Source organism: Gallinula chloropus, assembly GCF_964237585.1.
Source record: "Gallinula chloropus genome assembly, chromosome: 3".
Taxonomy (NCBI): Eukaryota; Metazoa; Chordata; class Aves; order Gruiformes; family Rallidae; genus Gallinula; species Gallinula chloropus.
Genome location: NC_140087.1, coordinates 37,699,262 through 37,727,029, shown reverse-complemented (window position 1 = coordinate 37,727,029; position 27,768 = coordinate 37,699,262). Strand labels below are relative to the sequence as shown.

General features: G+C 42.2%; 1 protein-coding gene across 1 annotated transcript in view; it reads left to right on the top strand.

Annotated features, from left to right (window-relative positions):
* The window catches only part of RPS6KA2 (ribosomal protein S6 kinase A2), a gene marked incomplete at both ends in the record, with an annotated part of 171,985 nt that overhangs the window by 96,601 nt on the left and 47,616 nt on the right, over positions 1 to 27,768 (top strand). Inside the window, 7 exons of the mRNA XM_084261212.1 lie at positions 3,460 to 3,540; positions 4,370 to 4,449; positions 7,809 to 7,915; positions 15,705 to 15,742; positions 16,470 to 16,612; positions 23,215 to 23,285; positions 24,112 to 24,200. Of these exons, the coding sequence (XP_084117338.1) occupies positions 3,460 to 3,540; positions 4,370 to 4,449; positions 7,809 to 7,915; positions 15,705 to 15,742; positions 16,470 to 16,612; positions 23,215 to 23,285; positions 24,112 to 24,200 (609 nt within the window). The remainder of the gene's footprint in view (positions 1 to 3,459; positions 3,541 to 4,369; positions 4,450 to 7,808; positions 7,916 to 15,704; positions 15,743 to 16,469; positions 16,613 to 23,214; positions 23,286 to 24,111; positions 24,201 to 27,768) is intronic.

Genomic DNA, 27,768 nt, shown 5'->3' with positions numbered 1-27,768 from the left:
TCAAATGAGCCAGTCTTCCCTGAGGCTACTGAGCTCCAGGCCTGTTGTTGCAGCTCTTTGATAAGGCCAACAGAGAAATGAGATTTGCTCAGCAAGGAATCCATAGAAACAGGTCCTTGTCAGAGATCCAGTCGTATTTTAAATGAATGGAGAAATTCAGTGATAGATATTCACTGGTCCCCAAACAAGACTAAGCAGAGACAGGCTTTTGCTTGCTCACCTGTGTAGAAGTAAATACTTTAATGTTCAGGCTTCATCATACCTGGCGCTGCAGCAGCTGTTCAGACCCTGACCATCTCTTGCCATGCTACTGGAGGATTCCCTCCAGAGCCAGGTTCTAGCAGGCGGAATAAGCAGCCAGAACTAATCCAGATCATGCTTGAGCAAATTAATCTAATTATCTGACAGTCAGGATGTAAGAACTAGAAGGGATACTCCCTCAGTGGAGCACATTGGGGCCACAGTGTACTAGGAAAAAAAATGCGAAGTGCAGGAGACAGGCACATTTCCACTCACTGTACCTGGAAGATGACAGAGCAGTCAGAGACAGAGCCTGGTGCTGTTGAATTTTTGTGTCAAAGTGCCATGTCTTCTTAAAACCTTTTCTGATGCATATAGAATCATAGAATCATAGGAGTTGGAAGGGACCTCAAGAGATCATCGGGTCCAATCCCCCCTGCCAAAGCAGGTCCCTAGCTTATATTGCACAGATAGGTGTCCAGACGGGTCTTGAATATCTCCAGAGAAGGAGACTCCACCACCTCCCTGGGCAGCCTGTCCCAGGGCTCTGTCACCCTCACTGTGAAAAAGTTCTTCCGCATGTTGGTGCGGAACTTCCTGTGCTCCAACTTGCAGCCATTGCCCCTTGTCCTGTCTCCACAGACCACGGAAAAGGGGCTGGCCATTTCCCCCTGCATCCCATACTTAAGATATTTATAAACATTAATAAGGTCCTCCCTTAGTCTTCTTTTCTCCAGGCTGAACAGTCCCAGCTCACTCAGCCTTTCCTCATAGGGGAGATGCTCCAGGACCTTAATCATCTTTGTAGCCCTTCTCTGGACTCTCTCCAGGAGATCCCTGTCTTTTTTATACCAGGAAGCCCAGAACTGGACGCAGTACTCCAGGTGGGGCCTGACCAGGGCAGAGTAGAGGGGGAGGATCACCTCATTCGACCTGCTGGCCACATCCTCCTGATGCACCCCAAGATATCAGACCCACATTGCTCTAATCCCAAACGTTTCCCCAAATGGGAGGAAGAGCAAAGGAATTCCTATTTCCAGGTGTATCTGGAATGTGATAAAATAAATCTTCCCTCATGCTGTGCCAGAATTAACCAAAGGAAAAGAGACTCTAACCTTGCTTATTTATTAAATATCATAACAATGTGCAGCATACAGCACAATAGCTAACTCTGACCATGCCCCATGGTACCTTAGCTGGTGCAAGAAGGTAGACATCTCTGGGGAGGTTACATAGGAGGTTAAAACCAGGCACAGCCCAGACATGTGGAAGTAATAGTGTAAGAAAAATAAAGTGGGAGAAAGCAAGTGGATTTGCCTTTCTATAGAGTATTAGTATGTTCTTTGGGGGTAGGGCTGCGTAAAAAAGTTGGGCCTACACATATTCTGCCCTCAGAGTGTTTAAATCAGTCACTGTTTAATGCTGGGGAATGAGGAGGGCAGGTCACCAACTCACATGCCAAGCTGTAATCCTGATTACAGGTTCCAGTTATCTTTTTCAGCAGCCACTGTGAGGGTGGTGATTAGAGCAGCTTTGGAGGAGACTAGGTTCAGAGAGGTTATGGGGTCACGGCTCCAGAAAATGAGGTTGTATTCTGCGGTGACATGGCCTCTTCTTCAGTGCTGCTGTGGCTGCTGGATACGTATGGAGAAGAGGTTGACATGGCAGCGAGCCCCGAGCAGGGCAAGAGGTTGCAGCAGAGCACCTAGCCACACAGCTGTGCCTGTATCTGTTCAGAGGTTAAAAACATAGAATCACAGACTGGTTGGGGTTGGAAGGGACTTCAAAGCCCATCTAAGTTCCAACCCCCTGCCATGTGCAATGACAACCTCCACTAGCCTAGGTTGCCCAAAGCCCTGTCCAGCCAGACCTTGAACACTGCCAGGGAGGGGACACAACTGCTCTGGGCAGCTTGTGCTAGTGCCTCACTGCCCTCACAGGGAAAACTTTCTTCTCAATATCTAATCTAAACCTGCCCTCCTTCAGAGTAAGGCTATTACCCCTTGTCCTGTCACATGGTTGAATGATCTAGTAAAGCTTAGTTTAGCTATGGACCCAGGTAAAGCATCAAAATAGCAAGAAATCCAGGTGTCCCTCCCCTCCTATTTAAGATTTTCAGATCAACTTATTTGGACCTTGTTCTGTGCATCAGTTTGTTGAAGTACAGAAACAGACTATGTGGTTTTATTATGCATGTTCGTTACTTGGGTGCTGCGAGTACACAGCTTCTCAGCAGATCCACAACACATGCAGGCATTGCATTCCAATCTCACTGAGGTCTCGGGCTTTACCACCTAAAATAGTTTCCTAATGTTCCTTGTAGATATATTCACCTGAAAAGCATATTGACATTGTGTAATGCAGAGAAAAAAGAAGAAAAATTCAATGCTTTCATTATGGAATTAGTAAAATTGTGATTGACTCTAAAAAAGAATCTGGAAGATCAAGAGCTGATAATGTGGGAACTTGATCCCTCCTCAATGTCTGAACGTTCTGCTAAGTGTGTTTACTGTGAAATCTTTTGGATTGGTTTTGATTAGTGTGAACCCAGCTTAGCTCTGTGACTGATTTTTTTCTCTTATTCTCTATTCATCTTAAACACAGAAATTATTTTGCTTACTGCTTCATGTAATAATTTATCTCTACAAATAAAAATAGGTTTTTTACTATTAACGATAAGCATTTTTTCTTTATTATTGGGTGTTTGGGTGGTTTATTGGAAGCTTAAAGAATTTTATATAAATCACTTCCAGAGAGTGCTATTAAGTTGTATCTCATATACGCTGTTAACATCAGCAGAATACAAAAAGTTAATTTCCACAAGGTTAGCCCAACGAGGTCTGGGACTGGTACAATCTGTTTAATCTTAAATGAGATAGAGTTGTTAATTTTATGTAGCTTTAATTTTCACATTAGCATTCTCTTCTGTAAAGCATAATCACCTTCCTGTTGTTTGTAAAATTGCAGTGCTTTATTTAGGGGAGTTCTCTACAGCGGAAGACGTCGCGCCTTCCTGGAGAGCTTGCTTTTTGCACAGACAAGGCAGACAGAAAGAAGGGGGTGCTGGAGAGTGGTCTGGTTTGCCTTAGGTCACACCACAAGGCATCAGCAGAGCGAGAATTTGAATCCAAATCGCCTGAACCTCATCGCAGTGCTGTATCTTGTGATGACCATTCTTCCTCTTAATATGTTGCTGTTCTTATTGTTCTTTCTTTATAGTTCGGGATCGGGTACGATCAAAAATGGAGAGAGATATTTTGGCAGAAGTGAATCATCCTTTCATAGTCAAGCTTCATTATGGTAACTATAATAAAATATAATTCATGTTTGTTCTTAAGCTGGTCCGGGAATTGTAACTAGATGTGTTGTGATTTCATATAAATGCCCCCTGCCTACCTTTGATTCCATCTCTAAAAAAATTCCAGGGCTACCAGTGTGAAATTCTTCATTTATATTAAAAGAGAATTTCAGTATCAGTCGATTTTAGCCATTCCTCCATCACAATACGTTTGTCACAAAGTGTGATGTGATAGATTGTGCTGGTGAGGGTAGCTGGTGAGTATACACCTGCCAAACCCCTCACCTGCTGTCAGGTATCATTTAGAGAACAAGATAATCTAAATAGAAACCATTTTTAATAACCTACACCAGTCCAAATTTGTGTATGTATATGTATGTATGTGGTGTCTTGCTGGAGCTGCCTTCTTCCACCTCACCAGCTCCCTGATGAGCCCCATTATTACTGTAAAAGGTCTTCTGAGGACATTTTGGATGGCGTGTGCTCTCCTCTTAGACCAGCCTGGGTGCTTCTCTCTGTGCTTAGCCCTCAGTGATTCCTGGTATCTTGCACAATGGAAAGCAATATTAATTCATAGGTGCTTAGCGTGGAAAAAGAATATATTACTAACGCGTCGTTATCTATCAATTTTTACCCTCATACCATTTTTTGCCTGTAGTCTACACTTGGTTGCTTAGTTAAATACAGAAATTAAATATTTCTGTTCTCAAAGTGCTGAAGTGACAGGGAAGCTAATGGCATGAATGATATGCTGCTAAATCAACAAGATTAATTCTCTGAAGACTTCATCTTGGTTCAACCTTCCAACATTTCTGTCCTTTTCTCACACAGCATTTCAAACAGAAGGAAAGTTGTATCTAATACTAGATTTCCTGCGGGGAGGGGACCTTTTCACAAGACTCTCCAAAGAGGTAAGATGATAGATTTTAACTTTAGAAATTAAGGACTATCCTGGATTTCCAGAACTCGGATGAAGTTGGTGGGAATGAAAGATGACCTTGGGAATAGTCCTACTTTATATAGGTAATAGAGAGGTATCATCCTGCATCTTTAAGTGTGCCCTTAATAATTGTGTTTGAATTGTGCCATAAGTAAGGCAGCAGAGAGCGTGTAAACATAGCAGTTGTAGAAAACTGCATCACTACTAAGCCATTCCCACAGCAAAATAGGCCCAAACTCATCACTCTCAAACTGTATTTTGGATGTGATGAAAAACAGTTGGAGAATTCAATCCCCAATACATTTTGCCCTGGATGTGGGCATAGAACTGCTGGAAAAACATGACTGCTGCCAGCAGAAAGAAGAGATGGCTTGTAAGTCAGGTGCCAGCCCTGCAGCAAGCATGCAGACAGAGGGGAAGAGCCGTCTCCTGCAGTAGCTGCTGGGAGCAGATTGGAGGCCATGCTTCACCCCTGGGGCTTGGAGGCTGGCTGGCTCTTCTCCTGCCTGCCTGGGGACAGCTGCTGCCTCCAACACCTCCCAGCTTTTCCCTGTCCTCCACAGTCCCTGCCCTGGGGAGATGCTGCTGCTGCTGGAGAAAGAGGCAGCCAGGAAACAGTCCAAACTTGAGATTCACTAATGCCTGTAGAAAGCAGTGGCAGCACATTTTCTGGGTTCACTTAGCACTTGCCTGCATCTCCAAATGCTTCCTCAAGCCAGCTGGCTGCATTGCTTGAAGCAGTGCATCCTCCTGTATTTAGCCTGAGAGGTGCCTGCAGGCACTACGAGAGGCTCTGGCAAGGCTGCCCTGCTAGCCTTGGGGGCTTGTCTGCACCCCAGCATTGTCTGTCACCAATGGGATGTCCCCAGCCCTTGGTCTCTTTCCAGGCTGTGGGGACAGGGGTGCAGGCAACCACCTAGCACACAATCTTTAAAGTTAAAATAGGGACATTTCATATGCCATCTTGAAGGGAAGATCTGTTGGCTCTTCATCTTTTGGGGCGTTACTGATGGACTTTTTAGGCATTGTAATGGGCTGCCCAGGGAAGTGGTGGAGTAAGTAATTAGAAGACAGATGTGCTGAGGGACGTGGTTTAGTGGTGGTTGGAAGGTTAGGGTGATGGTTGAACTAGATGACCTAAAGGGTCCCTTCCAACAAAGATAATTCTATGATTCTATAATTTAAAAAATAGTACTTTTACTCACAACTTCCCTAGATTTTTATTTTTTCCCCATCCAGTTCCTTGTTGGGTTACACGCTGCCAGTTTCTGTGTGTCCCCCAGTTTGGGAGCTCAAGTATTTGCTCTCCAGGGTTGTCTGTGAGAAGTCATTACAACAGGTTAATTACCTTGCTGAGTAATGATGCTTGTATAAGTACTTAGTACATGGTAGCAAGTAGTTTTTAGTATGAGGAAAAAGATTCAAGAAAATTAAAATAACCTTCTGCTGTTTGTCATGAAATGAGGTTTTCCTAGGACACAGGAGGCTGTCTTAGCAAGGGCCTCTCTGGTTTCATGGGCAGAGAGAGAAAAAGTGGTTCTTGCCTACAGAGGACAGTTACCCATCCTGCTCAGTTAGGGAACTCAAAGGTGAAAGGGAACATCGTAGAGTTTTTACTCATTTATAATTGCCTCATGAGTTTATAACTGTACTCATTTATAACTGCCTTGCCCAGTGCAAGGCAGAACCTCCTCTGCTTTATACTGTGGGGAATGAGTCCTCTTTAACTTGACAGTCCTTTTCCTTTTCAGTGTTTGCAGCTCATCTTCTCTTCCTGTACTTTGCAGCTGTTTAGTGGCAAAGCATCACAAGGGAAGATGTTTGTTAATTACAGCCATTTGTTAATTACAGACTTGGTCCAGCAGTATTGATTTCAGTGGACTTTCAGATCCTTTCTACCTCAGCATGTGTGCATGCAAAGCTTGTATCTCTCGCTCTGGTTTTCTGAGACATCTCCCTTAGCTGGGTGTATCAGTGTAGATTAGATTTTGCCTGATTCTATCGATTTCATATTTTCTCTACACTCTTTATTTTAAACCTTATGAATAATTTACATTTATTTTGATAAATAAAACAGGTTTTAGGTTCAGACCAATTACATTTTTGTCAGAGTTTTTGCTTGTGTATTTTTTTTTCCAGTCTTTGCAGTGATATTCTTAATTAAATTATGTGACATCTGTTCTATAAATCCTCTTTTTTGCTCTCAGCCTTCTGCAGCTTCTCAGAGCACACAAGTATTGTGGTTGTCCCTTTCCAAGAACAGAAACTTAATTTTAAAAAATAAACTCAGCAGCTTCTACTGTAGATATTTACATTTACGTATGACATGTAAACTTGTATTGAGCTGGCTCACTTTACTTCTGTCATGCATAGTAGTCACACTTGTGTATCCAATATATCAGCTTTTCTTTCTGCATTCTTATATCTTTAGGCATTGGAACGGGTTGCCCAGGGAGGTGGTGGAGTCACCATCCCTCAGAGTGTTCAAGGAAAGGTTGGATGAGGTGTAGGGACAGGGTTTAGTGAATAATACAGGCGGTATGGGGACGGTTGGAGTAGATGATCTTGGAGGTCTTTACCAACCTGAATGATTCTATGATTAATAACATCTGGGATGAAATTAACGTTGAACCAAATGAGTTTCTTTAGGATTTCTTCAATTACAGATGTTTCTTCCCACCTAAACCAGAGCTTTCAGTGTTTGCAGTATCCATATCAGCTGTAGAAGTAAAACAGCTGCCCTCAGTTTAGACCTCATCATGCCTCAGATGTTAGACAACACATGACCACTTAGGGCATCAGCAGTGAGACTCCTCGAACCCTTAGTGCACAGGGGTTTAAATCCATCTCTGTGTCCCTTCAGACAATGTATTCTGTTCAGATCTGAAAGCATCTCACTTTCCTAAAGAAGCCACCTCTTGTTAATTTGTGGGAATTTGGTAACCCAGTGCCAAGATTTTAGAAAATTAAGAGATATGAAAGCAATAAGGGCTGCACTGAATGTATTGAATTTTGCCATTCATTTCCAAAGCCTAAGGATTTAGAAACTTCCTTATATTATTGCAACATGATGTCATGTAAACAGATCAAACAGATGAATGAGAGCATCATGTTTTAAGTAACAGAGGTACTCGATAGATCGAGTTTTGTTTTATAAGGGGAACCTGGTGAGAATTGTTAATGTGAGTTCAGACAAATTCTGGAAAATTGAACCTGATATGATGGCCCTTCCAGCATTCTCAAGTTGGACAATTCCTTCCCCGTGTCTGTTTAATGCAAGCCAGCCCACCACTGTCCAGTAAATAGAGGTGTTCTCTTCCTTCTCTCTAGGTGATGTTTACAGAAGAGGATGTCAAGTTCTACTTAGCTGAGCTGGCCCTGGCGTTAGACCACCTCCACGGTCTTGGGATTATTTACAGGGATCTAAAACCAGAAAAGTAAGTTGATGAGAAGGGGTGAACTGAAGCATAAATACATGAGCTTTTAAGTTGTTTCTGCTCCTTGTCATGCTAGCAAGTCAAAAGGTGCCAGAGGGTCTGCCTTCCTTCTTGTATGAGTCTCTACACTTCACCATCAGCAATAGGGTGTTCCTATCATTTTTTCGTGAGGCCAGATATTTTGACTGTGCTCCAGTATGTGTGCCTGGCCTTTAGTTCAGGGAATGATCTCAGCACAGGATGCAGATCTCTGCCTTTGACTTCAGCAGCACGATTTTTCAGTTCTCAGTTTGCAGCACTTAACCTGGCCTTCCCCTTGATGTGGTGTAAACCACTCAAAGCAGCTCCACTTCCAACTCATCATGGCACTGTTCAGTTTTATTGTAGCCATTGCTTCAAGTAAATGAGCACCTCTGAAAACTGGTGTGTGTATTAGCTCATGAGAGACATGATAATCAGGTCTTCAAAAACATGGTTATTAATGATCCAAAATATTTTCCCAAGAGTGATTATCACTTATATTTGCAGCCATTTTCGATTCCTGATGTGGTGTTATGGAGCATTTTCCTTCTCTTTTTAATTCACAGTACTTCAGCAGACTAAATGACACCCTCGGTGCTATCACTGGGATTGATGTGATACTGTTTCTGTTTTGTGCCACTTGCCTGGTGCTTCACCTGCATCTTCTGTGCCAGCTCCAATAAAACAGGCTGCAACATTTCAAGGTTACAAGCCCTTTTAATGTAATGGCTGCCATCATTTTAAAAAGATAATCACTCGGGGCAGTCTGTTTGGCTGTTGCTTGTGCTTCTTTCAATGTACAGCAGCAGAGCAACCTTTTCCTTCTGTGACATGAAATTCAAAAATACACAGCTCTTTCTTTAAAATGGAGTGTTCTCACTTTCACACTTACGGACAAAATAAGAGACCGAAAGTGGTGGCAGATAGACTTGAGAAGGTGAGAAGTTGAAAGGAAGGAGACTATGTAACTGCAATACTATGTGATTTAAACTTTGCATTCAATTTTACGTTTTGGTTACAAAAATAGTAATAGTAGCGCTATATGAATTCATAAAGGTGTACATAATGACAGCTCTCAGTCCTTTGGGCTAGAGACCCTTTCGCAGCTGACTGAATTTTTCAGTCTTTGCCATTTGTGCCACTGAAACTGCAAACCAGAGTCTTTGGCAAATACAGGAAACCATCCTCCAAACCAAACTACTAGAAGGAGAAAGGCACTGGTTGGTCACCAGTATGGGATGCAGATAAGCAGCGGTCACACCATGGCTGCAATGTGCTGTTGCATCGTCTGCCAGTGGCTCTTCAGTTTCAACTTCATTCTGAATTGGTGTTTTATTCATTCAGCATCCACAAGCATGTAACACAATGGAAGAACTCAAATTACAGGTTTTCAGTTTTAAACTTTGTTTCTGGTGAGTGTTAGTATGAATCACACGCTTCTTTTCAGTATTAGAGGAAGCTGTTTTTCTAGGTAACACTTGGTATATGAAGCTGCAATTAGAAGATACCCATACATGAGCCTGTGTATTCAAATATAAGTCACGGTTCTGTTACATTTGCAGGCACATGCTGTAATTTTTAACTTTAGAAGTTAGAAACCAAGGACAAAATTAAGTGCATGTCAAAACTATTCACTGTATTCGAGATACTGAGAGCCCGATTTTTCAGAGTTCTCAGCGTTACGTGTCACTTTGTGTTTCAAAACACATCTCTCACTGACTGCAGTTGCAAGTGAGAGCACTTAAAATTTCTGCAGACCAAAAACTGCAGTGTCTCAAATCAGGGATCAGTGAATTGAAAAATTTGAGCTGACCTAAGGAAGGAAGGTGTCATTGATTTGCCATTGGCATGGAGAAACATGTCGGAAAGGCAAAGATTGAACACAGCTCCCTGTGCACTTTCATCTCACCTGAGACCACCCATCCATCCCCTTCACCGTACCACTGCTGAAGTCCCTGAATATTATCTGTTCTGCCACAACTGCAGCAAGAGTTGTCTGGAAGAAAACAAAAATATCATTGTGTAACTAAAGAACTTTGTACAGTGAGATCTCTGTGTGAAGTTAAAGTGGCAGCCCTTGTTTTGGTATTTCCTAACTTTTGAATCAATGGTTTGTGGCCTCTGATTTATAGTTAAATAGATATGAGCAATACAGTTGAATCTGGATGCATCTACTTTACATAAATAAAACTATTGTTGTACAGGAATGACCTAGATTGGTGTAACTGAAGTTTGTAGTTGGGGATAAAGCAAGGTATCTGTTCGACTGAAAACCACATCCTTTTAAAAATGGCAAAAGTACAAAGTCTATGTGTAGCCATGCCTAGGACAGCAGAATGTAACAGCCTGTGATTTCACTAGAACTGTAGGCTTAGAGTAAAAAAGGAGATAGAACAGGAAAAAAATCATTTTGAAGGGAAAATGTGCTATATTTTTATTAATGTCTGGGAAAGGATAGCTCTCTAAATAAGATGATAAAAATTAGGGCCATCGGAGGATGTTCTCATCCTCCCTTTGCCACTGGGCAGGGTCAAATACATCAAAGCCATTACAGGTATGTTTCTAACCTAGTCTTAAAATAGATGATGTTCTCAACATGAAGCCTTTTGACAGTGCTGCACCCATGATACATCTATAAAGTTGCTCCTAGTAGCTAATGTGATTATTCATTTTTTTTTCTGCAGTTGCAAGCCACAGCTCCTCAGCCTGTCCTCCTAGACACTCCCCACCACCCCTATCCAGCTTGCTTTGCTCTCAGCAGAAGCCTAGGGGGATTGTGAACATGTCTGCTGCCTCTTGGACCCTCTTCTGTACCCTAAACAGTCCATCTACCAAACTCTTCCTCACCAGCCAGCTTATCTAGGCATTCAGTCATTCTTATTCCTCCCCTTTGGTTTCTCTTGATCTGTATCTTCTTTGAAGTTCAATGTGCAAAATTACACCCACATCTTCAGCAGAAGCATCACCAGTCTGATTAGAGCACAGGGTTTACTCTATTGGATTTGCAGAAGTAGAGATAAGTTAACTAGCTTGTAACTTCCCAATTCTCTCTCTATCTCCCCCACATCTTTGTTAAAAGATAGGCACTGCATTTGACCTCTCAGTGCTTCTGCTGTCCTCTAGAAGCTGCCAAAAGTAACTGCTAATAGGTTTGAGATTGCTTCAGTTGGTTCTGTAAGTATCCTAAAATGAAGTTCATCAGAATTGTTTATGTCGAAGACTAGTTAGAAAATAGCACTGTTCAGACCACTTGAAAGAACCCTCAGTACATTAAAATTTAAGGCTCAACAGTTTTTTAAGATTCCCTGAGCAAAAATCTGTATTAACAATTCAAAGCTATGAATTAAATTTAAGTGCAACCAGAATATTTACTCTGGGGGTTGTTACAAAGTTAGCTGTACTTACTTCAAAAAGGCAAGCAATTGAGTTTTCTGGTTAAAGTCTTGTTTAGAACAAGCAGATGCTTCTTCCCTTAAATTGCTGCAACCAAATTCTTCTCCTTGAGTTGTCCTGGTGGTTTCAGCAGCATCCCGCGTGGAACAAGGGTGCTGTTCAGTCACACTGACAGCAGTGGAGGGAGTTACATGGTGAGGCGTATTTCTGTTTAAGAACTGCAGGATTGAGCAATTAAATATGGTAAATACACTGAACTAGAAAAATGGGAATTTATTCTGAAGTAGAACATGATGCCAATGTTATTTCTTGTGCTGTGATTTAAGGGTATGAGTGACCTAGAGGTAACACTACCTTACGGCGATGCACAGACTTTAGGGTTTTGCCTTTTCTATCTCTAAGTACCCAGATGCACCTTGCTACAGTTCTGTCACAGGGGCTTTGATTAGCAAGGAGTGGGTTACACTGTGATGCCCGCAGCTGTCTCTACAAGGGCCAGCTCATGTAACTGCCCATGTAGCAACTCCTGAGTTGTTGAACTGTATTAAAAAAACTCCACACACCACCACTGCTTGATGCTGTGTGTTGTGAACTCTACTCAGGAACGTAGCTGCCCTCTGTAGAGAGGGAAGATCTGAGAATCAGTAAAGTGCCAAGATGGTGCAAAACCACCATCATCTTCCATCGAAGAAAGCAGTCAGTGAGATGAGTTTGGTGTGAGACTGTTCAGCAAGGTGAGATAGAACGGGGTCATGCAAACACTTAAACACCACAGAGAAGTGGACAGTCCATGAGAGTCTTCATCTCTTTGGTAGATGTTTGAATACCTCACTCTCTCTGGTACTTCAGTAACAAAGCCTGCAATCAAATCAAACACCCTTTATGAAGTTTTGGGTTTTCTCTCCAACCTGAAATTTTGGCTGCAATTTCTGAAAAACATAAAGTGTGGGTTGAATTTTCTGCACAACTGAGCTGACTTGGAAAGAAGCTTAAATCATTGGGGAAGAAAAGAAAAAAACCAAACCCAGAGCTCCAGCTTTAATAGCTTTGGCAGAACTTCATGATGATTTGGGTATATTGGAGTTCAAAGTGAAACCTAAAAGACAGGACTCAAAACTAAAAAGAGAGAGAGAAAAATGGGAGAGAGTTGCTATGGCCTTGATTTAAGAGTCAGTATAAAATAAAATCAACAAGTAATAAAGGCTTTTTATGCCTGTACTAAAGCAAAAAGACCTACGAAGGCGTTTGCAGTCCTATCTCTACTTTGTGCTTCCCTTGCAACTTGGAGTATGTTATTCCCCTGCTACTAACTTGAGTTTAGCAGCCTCTAACATGGGGACTTTCAGCCTTTATTTCCTCAAGGGGTACTTTTGAACTGAGGACGAGGAAAGCAGCTTGAACGTTCATGGGACAATCCTGAGGCTGAAATGTTGTTAATGTTTTGAAATAAAGAACAGGCCGACAATGATAGTATCCTGTAAACACACTCAAACCTTAAACTGAACAAATTGAATGCAAAGATCTTGTAGTGAGAGGTTATCGCTCAATGAGATTATAGCCTAGTTTAACATGTCTTATATTTTTTATAATCTCAAAACACTGATTCAGAAGAAAGGTTTTTCTAAAGCCTGAATCACATTAACAACTTCTGGTTCCTTTTTTCCCTTCTGCAAAATAATACTATCTTATTTCAGATTAGCTGATCCTGCAAACCATAGCTAAAGTAATTGTGACTGTCACAATAGATTTTCTACTACAGTCAGTGTGGGATAAAAAGGAGCTCTAAAGTGATAAAGAGAAAAAGACAAGACAGAAAGTATGATCAGAGAATAAGTTTGCTTCCTCAGTCAAAGGAAAACCATTTGACTGTCGTTGTAATCCAGATGCTCGGAAGCAGGTGCATTTTTCTTTGCTGCTTAATGTCACTCAAAGATAATTCAGCACAACAATTATCTTTTTCTCACTGTTAGCATATGAGTTTCTTTTCACATTGAGTGTAATTTTGAGATCGTAACCCGAGCGTTGTACGTGTCGGCAGATGGCAAACGTGGAAGCACCCAGCTATCCCAAGGGTGCTGCCAGGGGCCCTGGGGGAGCTGTGGGTGCATGAGGGCACCTGGGAAGGGTGATTAGGGAACTCAAGACAGAGGAGGGAACCGTAGATCAAGTTTTTGGGGATATAGGATGCACATCCACAGGAAAACAGGATCCGTTCATTTTGCAACTCATGCAAGCATTCGGCATGAGAAAGTCTGTTGTAAGCTTCAGGCTCACTTAACCTAGGAGAGTATTGCTGGTCTGAGAGCTGTGCTGGTATTGCCTCCTAGTGTAAGGTATGACCCCCTCTAACGAGGGCAAAGGTGTGAAATCCCTATAGACCCGTGTAGTACGTACATACAAAAAGAGCACAAATTGTCCATATGAAATCAATTAAATATAAAGTCACAGAATCACCTAATCACAAGGTTGGAAGAGACCTTTGAAGATCATCAAGTCCAACCATTCCCATCCTATGCTAAACCATATCCCTAAGTACCTCATCAACTCTTTTTTTGAACACATCCAGGGAAGTTGACTCAACCCCCTCCCTGGGCAGCCTGTTCCAGACCCTGACAACTCTTTCAGTAAAAAATTTTTTTCTAATATCCAATCTAAACCTGCCCTGGAACAGCTTCATCCCATTTTCTCTTGTTCTATCTTCTCTCACCTGGCTGAAGAGACCATCGCCCACCTCTCTACAACCTCCCTTCAGGTAGTTGTAGGTGGTGATAAGGTTTCCCCTCAGTCTCCTCTTCTCCAGGCTAAACACCCCCAGCTCCCTCAGCCGTTCCTCATATGATTTGCCCTCCAGCCCCTTCACCAGCCTGGTTGCCCTTCTCTGGACTCACTCAAGGACCTCAATGTCCTTCTTATGGTGGGGAGCCCAGAACTGGACACAGTACTCAAGGTGTGGCCACACCAATGCTGAGTACAGGGGCACAATTACCTCCCTAGACCTACTGGGGAAAATCCGCCACCCTTTGACTGGTGTTGTTATTCCCAGTGGCTTCCTAAGTATGGGGCAACATTTTGAGTGATTTCTGTGGTCTGTATTCCCTCTTGCCATTTTTCCAGAGCCAGGTCTGCGGACTTCGTACCTTCACGCTGACTTCCACATTGGCAGGTGTTTTATTCTGTTCTCTTCTGAAACACAAGCCGGTCCTTTAGAGATTGTAGTCACAAAAATACATTTAAACAAGCCTGTTTTAGGCGAGTACTTAAAAATTATGCCTCTGGAAGAAATCTGGGGAGACAGAATAGAGGTAAGAAGCTTTTATCAAAAAGAAAAAAAAAATTAATTATTGAACACATAGTAGTGACTCAGCTGCTGGCCTTTATTTGATGTATTACCCAGTAACAGTCTGTTCTAAACACACAAATGAATGACAGATCATTTCTTTTCAATTGTGTTTCAGTAAGGAGACAACCTTTCACAGAAGTATATCTTAATGTGTTAGTTTCACTTGTCTTCTTTTCTTCCTGAATACATTGATTAAAAGGACTCTCTGAGAGAAGGGGAATATAAAAATAGGCAACACCTCACTGGACCATTTTGAAAAGAGAAATACTCAATCTAACTACAACTGAAGAAACACCACTCTCTTTATTGTGTCGGTATTTACAGGCGGAGAAGTTACCAAAATCATTATTTTTCAGTTTCAGTGTTCTTTTCCACAAAACACAATAATGCTTTTTGTGGAATACAGCCATTTTTTTTCTCACAGAAATGTTGGAGTGCCTTTGTGAGAATAAAATATGTTGGCAGGTGGCAAACGTGAAAACACTTGAACTTGGCTTCCAGGCTGAATTTTCATTTATGCTTCCAGACAGAATAAATTAGCAGGGGCTGAGATCCATGAAGTTAGGCTGTGACTACTCACTGTGCTGTCCGTGATCTCTTTTATTACTTCAGCGTGAACGTATCTACCTTCCGAGTTAGTTTTAGGTCCAGTGAGCCCAAACCCGGATTATTGGTGTGCTTTGCCTTTATTACTATGAGAACAGCAGGAAACCTGTAGCTGCTTCTCCTGCTGGAAGCATATACTCTGCAGTTGTTGGCAGTGAACACTCTGTTCTTTCTGAGCTGTTTGCATGCCCACCCTGAGCGTGCTGTGGCTCCCCATGCAAGTGCCACAGGCCATGCGTGCTTCATACAGGAGATTAGACAGACCTTTGAGGACCATTTTTCTTTCTGGAGGCATGTAATCCACTGAGGCTTTGTTTACATATGTATTTGAGTCTTGTGTATCTCCTTACCTGTCTTAAACTTGTTTTGGTCATGTTTGTTAACTGCAGAATATGCCTGCCTAATGAATGCTTCCGCGTTTCTTTACAGCATCCTTCTTGATGAAGAGGGACACATTAAGATAACAGGTACGTGAGGAACAGAAAATGTCTAGAAACTGTGGGGTTTTTCTGCAGTATGTTCCATGCATCTTGATCTTTGCTTGGAAAGGGTTTCCTTACAAAAACTCAGAAGTCAGAAAAGTTTGAGTTTTGGGGTTCTCCTCTCTGGCAATTTATCGAGTACCTGTGCTGCACAGCACATGGACAACATAGGGTTTTCTTGGTAAAACTGTACCCCTGACTGAGATGAGGTGTTCAGGCTTGACTACCTGCCACTGGGGATGGAAGGACACCTCCAGTATGACTCTTACAATTAAATTCTCTGAATTACATCTGTGCAGAGGACGCCTAGAAAGGTATCCCTTTGGTACCCTGGAGTTGCTGTCTCTCCATCCTTTCCACTGGTGTCTGTCTGGGATTATTATTCCTAATGCTTTGGTTATCTGTGCAAGAATCTTACCAGCATTATCTTCACCAAACTGTGTACTTCTGCTTATTTAAATGCTGTCTTCTGCTTTGGGCTAGAAACTCATTCTGAACAGAGAAAATGATACACCTGCTTTCAAGCAGTGCTAACAAATGCCAATGAGGCACTCCACGTAGGCAGGGCTGCATCTCACATGTGCCCGTGGCCTTTCTGCATCCAGACAGAGGGGTGCTTCATCAGCCAATCGTTGTGCTTTATTTGAACAGGTTATGTGACCAAAAAATGTAAGTAAAACCTGACAAGTCTTTTTTGTTTCAATTTACTTAGATTTTGGTCTGAGTAAAGAAGCCATCGACCACGACAAGAGAGCGTATTCATTCTGTGGGACAATAGAGTATATGGCCCCAGAGGTGGTCAACCGAAGAGGACACACACAGAGTGCTGACTGGTGGTCTTTCGGCGTACTCATGGTAAGGGAAATGTTCTGTTTGTTTGTGGTAGGAGTGGTCAGGTCCCTCAGATGGAAAGTACTGCTTTCAGCAGTTAAGGGTTGATAGAAGAGTAGATGTGTAATGGTTGCTTCATTGTTTTCATTGCATCAGGGATAGGGAAACAGCTGCTCCTGGCAGTATATGAGGTAACATCTGGCCCCAGATTCTCTCTCTTCCTTTTCACAGTCCTTTGCTGGACCTTTGCTGTCTCAGTTACTATGAGCCATGAGTATTTCTGCTGCACAGAAACAGGGCAGGGCAAACTTAGAAGAGCAGAGGCATTTCAGAGGAAACGTCTGCCTAGTTATTAATATGGTTCTTGTTAGAAAATAGTTCCCCAAGCAGCAATTTTCAGACATTAGGGACATCGTTTTAGCAAAAGTCAGAAATTTACTCTTTTTTATTCTGCAAAATCTAGGTTTAAAATGACATATTTTAGAGGGCACGTGAATATTTCACAGCATCTCAGTGGTTCTTTCGCCATTTGTCTGTTGTCTTCACCTACAAGAATGATAGAGAGGAACTCTTTGTGAGGGAGTGTAGTGGTAGGACAAGGGGTAATGGCCTCAAGCTGAAGGAGGGCAGATTTAGATTAGACAGTAGGAAGAAATTCTTCCCTGTGAGGGTGGTGAGGCCCTGGCACAGGCTGCCCAGAGAAGCCGTGGCTGCCCCCTCCTTGGCAGTGTTTAAGGCCAGGTTGGAAGGGCCTTTGGACAACCTGGGCTAATGAAGGGTGTCCCTGCCCATGGCAGGGGGGTTGGCACTAGATGGGCTTTGAGGTCGCTTCCAGCCCAAACCAGTCTGCGATTCTGTGATTCTATGATTGTAGTTTATTACCTGAATTTAAAAGGAGTGGAGCATTCTTATCTCCTGTGGCCACGAGTCCAATTGTGACTACTCAGCATTTCTGAACCACATATATTTATTCAGGAAAATCAGTGGATTATGTCCCATATAACAAATTAATCCCAACCGTTTAATTTTTTTTATTCTTTATTTAGTTTTGGAGGGTAGCTCTGCCTTCTCACTCTCTACCTCCAGTTAAATGTTCCTGCACTTGGTGTATAGTTGTTTTTCTTTCACCTACTAATGAACCTGGCTCCTTTTCCCCCGTTTTTTGCTACCCTTGCTTTTTTTTTTTTTCCCCATCCATCTCTCTTTTCATCCCCTCCCCCAGGGATTCAATGTATTAGAATTAGAAAAGATAAGAATCCATAGAAAAGGAAATCAGCTGAAGAGAGTAAAATCCTTTTCACTGTGAGCAAATGCTGCAAACATTGGAGTGCCATCAGGCATCTTAAAAAAAATCCTTATCAGTTCAATCTTTTTTCCTTCTTAACAATTAACTGGTTGGGACAGAAAAAAGGTATTTCCATACACTGAAGGTGTGGGAGGACTTTCACTTGTCTTTCACTCTGCTCATTTCTCCTTGTATTCCTTGGTTTGTCACTTGTGTGTTCTACTAGGAAAGCTGTTTTTCTGCCAGTCTGAAAAACTGAGACTTAAATGTTATCCAAACGATTTATTATCATTTATCTCTTAAGTAATTTGCAGTATGATGTGAAGTATACAATGAAAATATACCAGTTGATGTAATATGCATTGATTGAAAGGAAGTTAATGCAAGAAGTGTAATTTTTATCAAAAGAGGGGGAACACATTAAGCAGGTAGTGATAAAATTCCCTGAAACTTAGCCATCAGAAGACCAAGCAATCTCTTGTGAGTTCTGTGAAGAGAGATTAATGCTACAGTATGAAATGTTACGTTTTCCTAGCAGGTCCTTGCCAGGAGCTAGAATCAAGCAGAATGATCCTTGAAGGCAACCTTAAGTGTTGCGTGTTATGGTTATTAATATCAAAGCAAATTTATCTGAAAAAATACTAAATTCTGGTCTTGACTTATTTATTATGGTGTTTGTTATTTTCTTAATTATTTTTCAGTGGGAGTTTTACTATCAACAACAGTAAAACTTCGTTTACCACTAGCCAAGTCTTTGACATAGGCCACAGAACTAAAACTGTTCTGCTCAGTTTTTTTTTAATTGTTTTATGGTAGTTTAGTATGTGTCCACGGGTATAGCTATACAAGCCTTGACATCCACCCTTCCCAAGCACTAGAGAGGACAGTACCTGCCCCTCGTTTACATCATGATGACAATGGCTGGGACCCAATTAAAATTTTGTGCTTTATCATGACTGGATGGGTTTTGTTTTCTGCCTCCATGCATCTGGTGCATTAAATTGCTCATACTCTGGAAAATCTTTCCATCAAGAGATCTGCATCAACAAGCAATTTACTTAAATTGTTAAAAAGTTGTCTATACGGCTAATACCTTCTCAGCTATACTGCAAGAGCCCTGATGCCCACACTTCCATCTCTGAAGCCCAGGTAAACTGGTCTCCATGATATAACGTGCACAAGTCTCTTGGAAGGCCTCTCAAACAGTGGGTTTGTAGTTCGGCATATGAGCTAATGTGCAAAGCCATGACCTCATGAAGGTTGTATCAGTTTCAGTTCAGGAAAAACACAACATTGTACACCTTGGAGACTACTGTGTAAGCAGAGGGGAATATAATTAGAGAAAGAAGGGGTGTTACAACTCAGTAGGCAGTCCCAAATAAAAATAGCTGTGTTTATATTTGTCAGCAAAGAAGTGAATTTGTGAGTAGTGAAGTCTTCACAAGAAAGAAAAAACTGTCTTCTTGGTATACAGACAAAGTAGTCACCTCTGTGGTGTGGCATTGGAAAAATCAGTACAAGATGTCAAAGCAATATCATCTTCTTTTTTAAAATCCTACCACAACACTTGTTCTGTTCCCAATGCAAGAGGTGGTCTTCACGAACAGTATTTTGAATGTTTATGTAAAGGTATTCAAGCCCTTTGACAATACAAATTCGCCTAGCTAATAATGAAAAATACTTAATGGATTTTACAAATGGAAAAACTGAGAGCCTGACCAGCTCCCAGCTACCTGGCATATGACTGGAAGTGTAGAGAGGGAAACCCGTCTGTTCTGATGAGTGTCTCTCTGCTCTCCATAACTGAGATATCAAGTTTCTTTGTAACCCTGATTTTTTTTTTTCCTGGGCTCACAATCCTTTAGCAGACGTGAGCTCAAGTAATTTGCACAATCTGCTCTCCTTCCATCTGCTAGGAAGATTCATCTGGCAGTTACCCCAGGCTGTGGATTTTCTCTCATTCATTACCTTCCTCAAGGACCTTCCAGGGTCAATTCTTGAATCAGGAATGTGACCCTCTTTCCCAAGGTCTTCCCACACATCTATCTTCTGGGGTCTCCAGTGCTGGTGGTTTGCCTACTGAAATTGGGAATTGCCCTGAAAACTGGAGAAAGGAAGCACTGCAGAGAGCATTGATAGCTGGATTAGGTCGCTCCAGAGGCCCCTTCCAATCAAGCTTTAATTCTGTGTTTCTCTTAATAGGCAGCTGAACTGGAAGAGGGATTATTTGCTTTCCTTGATGAATACTGGTACAGAAAGGAAGCCAAGGCTGGAGGGAGGCACAGGCTTCTGAGGTACTGCCTAGCAGAAGGTGGCCCTCCAGAATACCCAGGAAGCGAGTTACTGGGAGGCGAGGAGCAAACAGATGGTTAATACAGATGGGGAAGTGGGGTGAGTGAAAAAGGAGTCCCCCAGGAAAACTATAGGATCTGCTTTAATAGCAAAAAATACTACAGTTTCTTCACACCTAGGCTCAGCTCCTTGCCAAACTGCTGTGACCCACACAATTCTGTATTTATGTGTGAGGGTGTTAGCAGCGAGTGCTCAGCCCTGTTTGCATGTTTAGGTCTAGCAAGATTTTTGATTTTTTTTGAAATAATAAGCAGGAAAACAGGTTGTTGTTCAGTAAAGCGGTAACTTTAACTGATAAGAGGGACTATTTCAATTTATATTTTTCCTTCAGACTTATTATTTAATTTTTAACCTTCCAACAGATTTAATCAGGACTGTGATAGAGAAACAAGTGTTTTCTTCCAGCTGCTGCTTAGTAGGGTTCATTGTAGGAAAACACTCTGGTACATGTAACTCATGTAGCTGCCTTTCACTTTAAATGTTGGTGCCAAGTGCATTTCTTCTGAATCTGAATTAATCTCAACATTAGACCTGTGTAATTGGAGACATGTGATAACAAAGTGCTAGCCCAGCACAATAAATAGTCCCTGCAGCCTCCGGGATTGTTATTTCCTCCTGCAAATTAAGCCTCCTCCTTTCTCTTCCCTCCCCTCCCGGACACTGTGTGTGCATCTCTTGCCTTTGGGTTTCTTGGCCCCGTGCAGCCACGGTGCATTTCCAGATCTTTCTGCCACAGCGTGGTAGGTAGGAACTATGGTCTTCTTCCCACATAGTCACTGGCCAAGCTGTTGCTTATACAGCCTTATAGCCTTCTGCATGAGCAGCGTCAAGCCCATTTCTGCCAAAATGCATGAGCTGTAGCAGTCGTTAGTACTATTAAATTACACTTACTATAACATATATACAACACTGGGAAGCAGTGTTCTCTGCCCCTCATCCCCAGAATGTCTGAACACTTAAATGAAAACTAAGGCTCTAATAGGGCAGAATTACTTTGAGTGTGGTGCTTGAGATACTGAGTCATTTAGGCCGTTTTAAAGATTCTCCTGTCATGTTTTTTCCTTGAAGATGAGGTGCTTTCCTCCAGTCCTCCCAGGCAGCTCTTCTCTTGACTCATCTCCTCTGTGAAGAGCGACTAAAGGAGCTGGGCTTGTTCAGCCTAGAGGAAAGAATGCTGCGGGGAGACCTCATTGCAGCCTTCTAGTGCCTGAAGGGAGCTTATAAACAGGAGGGGAATCGACTTTTTAAAAGGGCAGACAATGGCAGGACAAGGGGGGAATGGACTAAAGCTAAAGGAAGGAAGGTTTAGATTAGATATTAGGGGGAAGTTTTTTACAGAGAGAGTGGTGAGGTGCTGGGAACAGGCTGCCCAGAGAGGTCGTGGATGCCCCATTCCTGAAGGTGTTCAAGGCCAGGTTGGATGGGGCCCTGGGCAACCTTGTGTAGCTCCAGGCCTGGAGGTTGGTGTCCCTGCTTGTGGCAGGGGGGTTAAAACTCTATGATCCTTGGGTCCCTTCCAACCCCGACCATTCTATGATTCTGTGACTCTCATAGACCAAGCAGGAGCTAACACATTTGTGTTTTCCAAATCTGGTTTAGATTTGTTGGCCATACACACTTTCTAACAGTATTTTTCCCTTGTTCCTACTGTGTGTTTTATTGCCTTGAGGTAATTTGTTACTAATGCAACTTAATCCTTCAATTAATTATAGTCAATTAGTTATCTAGTGCTTCTAGTGCTTCTAAACCTCTCCTCTGCCCTCCCCCCAAAACTAGCATAACGTGGTTACATTTTTCTTATGGTCTGGCTATATTTAATCTGTGAAGAGTCAGGCTGTGGGGCAGTCTGACACAGGTTTTGGCAGTGAAAGGATTCTTTTCTGCACAAATGTGCTTCCTAAGAGCAGTGACGCTACTTCTGTGATAAGGAACGAAAATTAGAGAGCCTGTCCTGCCTTCACAGGCATGCAGTTATAGCAATGGATATTAGTAGATACTTTTTTTAGCAGAAGAAATCCAAAGCCTGAGTCATAAACGTAAGCGAGTAACAGTTCTCTTTACGCTCAGTGGACATTGTCCATCTTTGTGCCCCAGCTGAATTACGTTCTTGGTGTCTCTGGGTTTGGTGATGCATAACCCACATCAGCCCTTAGTTAGAGGGACTGTGGCAAGAGGTGTGTGAAACAACTGGTGTCAAATCCATATTAGGTGAGCTTCTGTGGCTGGGTTTGTGGGTTATTTTTGTTACTAATGTGAAATTCCTGTCAAATTTACTGAAAGCACTAATCTGTTTCACAGGAACCATAACTGATGGATGTTTTCATGTGCGAGTTAGGCAAATAATTGATGATGATTACTGAGTTTTGCTTTGAGGTTTGGGTTCAGTTAAGTGTGACACTTGTAAAATTCATCACTAAGTACAGCCAGGGGAGCCAAAGCAGGAGAGAAGAAAGCACACTCCCATGCCTTGGGAACAGGGGTTTTGTGCACCCTTCTCCTGCAGATTATAGCAGTGGCATCTCTAAGAGGTGAAAAGATACCATTGGAAAGGTGGTTCAACTCAAGCTACAAAGATGGGGAGTAGCACGTTGAACCCATTTTCCCTGCACCCCAGCCCATGTCAACCACCGACAACCAACCGTACTCGTTCAGAGTCAGGGCCCCGTCCAACCAAAGATCCCATCTCCAGCATTGACCGTAAAACGGGTGCTGGAGGAAACAGCATCTGTGAGACTTCTTCCCAAGCACACCAAAAGTTGGCCTCATGTATCAGTGTAATTTGTAACAAGACTCTTGAACAAAGTAGTCCTGTTGGCCTTTCATCTTCTGCATAATCTTGCTGTGTCCTTTTTATTTTTTGCTTGTTGGACCCTTTCCATTCCTCGAGTTCTCAGTTGTGTTGGAAGTAGAAGGTGGGCACAGTATCACTCAGATATACACAGACTATCTCAATGCTCATTTGTTTTACCATTTTGTTGTTACTCCACAGTTTGAGATGCTGACAGGTTCGTTGCCCTTCCAGGGAAAAGACAGAAAGGAGACAATGGCGCTTATTCTCAAGTGAGTACCAAAACTGCTTTCATTCTTCTAAGTAGGAGTTAACTGTGCCCTCCAGGCAGCCTATAGGCCCTAAGTATAGGAAGGGCAGAGAATAATAATGTCCATAAAGCATTTTTCAAAGCAGCACAGGCATGAATTCAGTTAGGCATGAATTAAGTAAGGCATCACTCATGCAGGGATGCCTGCATGGCTCTAGAATTGCCCTCAGAATAAATAGTGAATTACAAATGTATCTTCCTTTCTGTAATAACGAGTGTCATTATCCACACAAAAGTGGGAACAGTCAAATTTCTTCAGGACAGCTTGTGTTTTGTTGATGCCAAGTTCCAAATCTTTTCCCTTTCAGATTTCCCATTCATTGCATGCTGAGTGCAGATACCAGCATCTGAAGCTTATCTTTGCTCAGTAGTACAGTTTTTTACTGTAGCAGTGAATGGCCAAGGGAAAAGTTGTATTCTCTTTAATCAATATGTGGTTTAGTATAACTGTTTTAATGAAGTTTTGTTTGTTTGTTTAAATTCCTATTGTTTCCCAAATTTATTCCAATGAGCTAAAAAAATGCAAAAAATTCCAGAGGAAAATGACCTATTAAGGTTGCAAAAGGCGTAACGAGATTCCTTAGAGCTACTGAACCTCTAGTGAAGCCAGTGATAAAACCTTCTTTAACTTCAGAAGCAGATCAGGTCCTCCCCCTGTATTGCATTATGCTTAGGTAGCCTTGGGTCACCAAATTCATGTGTCTGCCCATCCTGATTACTGCATCCACGGTGGGATGGAGAAAACGTTTGAAAAACCTATTATCTTTTCAAGTGTTGTGTTCTTACAGAGCCAAGCTGGGAATGCCACAGTTCCTGAGCATAGAAGCCCAGAGCCTGCTGCGAGCCCTTTTCAAAAGGAACCCCTCCAACAGATTAGGTACCTGCATGCGTTTGGTCGCGGCGTCCCTCGTGTGCATTCTGCCTTGCCAGGTGGTGATCACTTCTTGCAGAGCATCTTCTTGGACACTTACCCTCTTTGATGTGGGGCGTTTTGCATTCCTTCCCCAAACACAGTGAACCTCGAGGGTTCCTTTAGAAACTTGCAAAGAGCGCAGGCAAAACGCTGGAATCTGAAAACACGGTGTTAGCTTGTGCTTTATTTTTTTTTCAGTGAAGAGGGGGAGCACGCTGCCAGCATTTATGAAGGCTTTCAGGTGACTGCTGCATATGCTAATGTAGGGAAGTGAGAAACAGGTATCTGTTTAATGCTGTGCAATTTAGCTGCGAATCTGAGGTGGGGAGCAAAAGGGACTAGAACTTGTCTCTCCCATCCTCAGATACGTTTCGATGCTACCTCGTTCTGTTTGCTGGGAACATCTTAACAGGGGGCTTTCTTCTGCGTGGCCCTAAATGTATTACCCCCTTTCTTACTAATGTGTTTCCACCCTTTGTTAATAGTCCCATTTGAACTGTGATAAACTAGAAGGATGTATTGGATCATGTATCGTGCCATCTGTACCTTTCTTTGGGAGTTTCATTAAGGAATTAATTACATTTGGCAAGGTCATGAACACCGACTGGTGCATGATTTTCATTGCAAATTTGGTCTTCATTTATTGTGTGGAAAAATAAGAACAGTCATATTGAGTGAATGATATGAAGATAACGGCACTGCATTGTTTTTCATTTTAAATCCTATCTTGTTCTGTGAAAAAATTTGGCAGTTTCTTTTTTTTCCCTCAGCTCTCATATTCTGCATTTTGGGTGAACAAAGGAAGAATTTGCTTCTAAAGGAAAAGGATAAACCTTTCTTTCACATCTCTGTTGGGCTATTTGTGACCTTAGGAGCCGGAATTTAATCCTTCACTTGTGTAAACTGTATCACAAGGGCTGATGGGTCATATTTAAATATATGGTTGACTGCCATGGGAGTTTTGACAGCTAATAAATGACTTCTCTGTAAGAAAATGGCACAGACTGGTTAAATATTGAGACTTGTGCAAAGAAATTAGGAGTTCTCCCTTGCAACTGTTTACTCTTCTCAGATTATTTCAGATTGGAGATGTAAGAAGCAAAAAGCTAAATTAGGAAGTGGCTTGTTCCGAGACGTAAAAAAAGCAAGAGGTGCAAGAGAGGTTTCTTCCTTTCCTTCTTGCAGTACCCACACTCACTTCTCCAAAGCTGGAGGTGGGCTGCTGCAGGTCTGCTGCACGGTGCTTTTGGCCCTTCATGCCACAGTCACAGCGTTCGTGTCCAGACGGGTGGCAGAGTGCGAAACACTTGACAGCCCACTTCCATCACCATCTGCCTGAGCCATGGCTCCTGCAGTTTCTAAAAGGCATGTGTGGGGGTGCACCCACGTGTGTGGAAGGTGGATGCTCTGCTCTGTGCCCTTGAGCTTCTGCTTGACCTTTTCATGCTCTGGTAGCTCTGTCCCTGGCATGGGGTGGGTCAGCAGTTGGGCTGCTCCAGCCCTCTGCTTTACACCAAGCACCATAGGCTGTCATGTTTAGGTGAATGGACGTTTTCTGCCTGGCTGCAGCAGCTCAGTGGTTCAGCTGTTTTCTGAGAGACCCTGGCTGCTGTGAATAAGGACAATATGGAGCAGGACTCCTCTCGCTGTGATGGCTGGGGAGAGCAGGAGCTGAGAGCCCTTGCTCCACAAGGACCTCCCACAGTTCTGGGTGTGGATGGGGAGCCAGTACACTGCTGGGGCCCAGGAGGACACCCTTCTTCTGGGAAGACACCCACACAGCCCACGGAGGGAAAGCCCTTCCATAGGTTTTACCTCTTGACCAAAACAGCAGCTCTTGTAGTCTGATATGCCGTAGAGATGACAGTGGGGAAAGCACAGTTTCTAAGCAATTTTCAACTGCTTTCAATCAATTTGCTTGACATTAGAGAAAATTAGAGTCTTGGGATTTCTAGGTTTGATCTGTGTTCAGAAAAATAAGCAGCAAATGTAAACTGTTCCCTAGCCCTCCCCTCTGTTCCTTTCTGCTGTTTCCTCCCTGTCTCCATCTCTTGGTTTGGTCCTGCTATGCTTGTTTTGTGGCTTCCCACAAGCTGCTATCCATCCAAAATGGGGCTCCAGTGAAGGCAGTGGGAGTTTCTGGATCCTGATCCTTAAATGAAAAGCTACTCATAAAATAAGCAAAGCTACTTAGTCTTAGTCATGACAGATCTAGCCCCCATATCGTCTCACTTTTAATAATGGGAAATTGTTCAGGGTCAAGGTTTTAAACCTGAGGTTTATTGAAATACTGGGTAAAGCTGGGTGAAATTAGGAGACTATTTATAACACAACCATCCAAAAAAATGAAATCTAAGAGAGTAACAGAAAAATAGATGTTAACATTTCAAGGGTAGTGGTAAAAAGGTTCTGAAAGCTGTTTTAACTGATTGAGAATCAGGACGAAGGACAATGAAAACAGACTTGTTGGTAATAAAAGAAGGCATACTTAAATGGCTGGCCTAAATACCAAACAGAAGTCAGTAGATAAAAGGACTGCTTCAATTTTGTGGATTTCAGCTTTTTCTGGGAAAGGAATAATAGTCTGAAGTTAAAAGAAATGTAGGCTTAGACATCCTGTTTTGAAAAATCTTTAGAAAATTAATGAAGCTTGCTGAAATAAATGAACCATATTATGGATCAAACACTTGTTTTCAGCTATTGTTTCAGAAGTTTGCAAATCTGGAAAGGGTTTGTATTTAGTTCCAAAGTTCCAAAGCATTGGCAAGATGAAAGATGCTGAGCTTTGAAAATTATTTTTTCTGACTACCATCTTGCTTTTTGCCATTTGATTTTGATATCTTAAAAAAATAGAAGCAAAGACTAATGATGTATTCTAAAATTTTGCGTTGAAACTTTGATGATTTGGCTTATCAATGGGAAAAGTATTGGAGTTGGAGAGAGATACTTAGACAAGGCAGAGAAGGAATGTAGTAATCAAGTTTACCTGATTCTGTTTTTAAGTCTGACACCCAGAGTAATGCTTTAGAATATTTTTTTTAAAGAATACAAAGTCTTCCTTCCTTTGGCACCCTTTGTTAGAGGTGCTGTCTGTTTCTTTCTGAGCCTATACACTGCTGTACAAATAGTGTGCCTTGCACTGCTTCGGGAGTGGTGCTCTGATTAAGTAAAACTAATTCCAGATTGTGGATGAGCATAATTTTAAATTCTTAAAGGAAAGTAACTGGAATATCCCAGGCAAAGAAGGAGTAGGCATCTTGGAAAGGAAATCATACCAGGGATTTAGGCAAGACAGTTTCTTACTTGCCCTAAGGCCGGGGTCTACTCTGGTAGGTAAATGGATGTAAAGAGCATTTCAGGCACTCCCTACACTGCTGAACCCTGTGAAGACTCCAGAGTCCTTGTAACTGAGAAGCTTGGCTAAGAAAGTATAGAGTAAAAGCCAAAGAAATAGCTATTATTTCCTTAATCTCACATTCTCAGAGAAGATACATTCTGCTTTGGCACATAGAAAACTTCTTCAATTTTATAA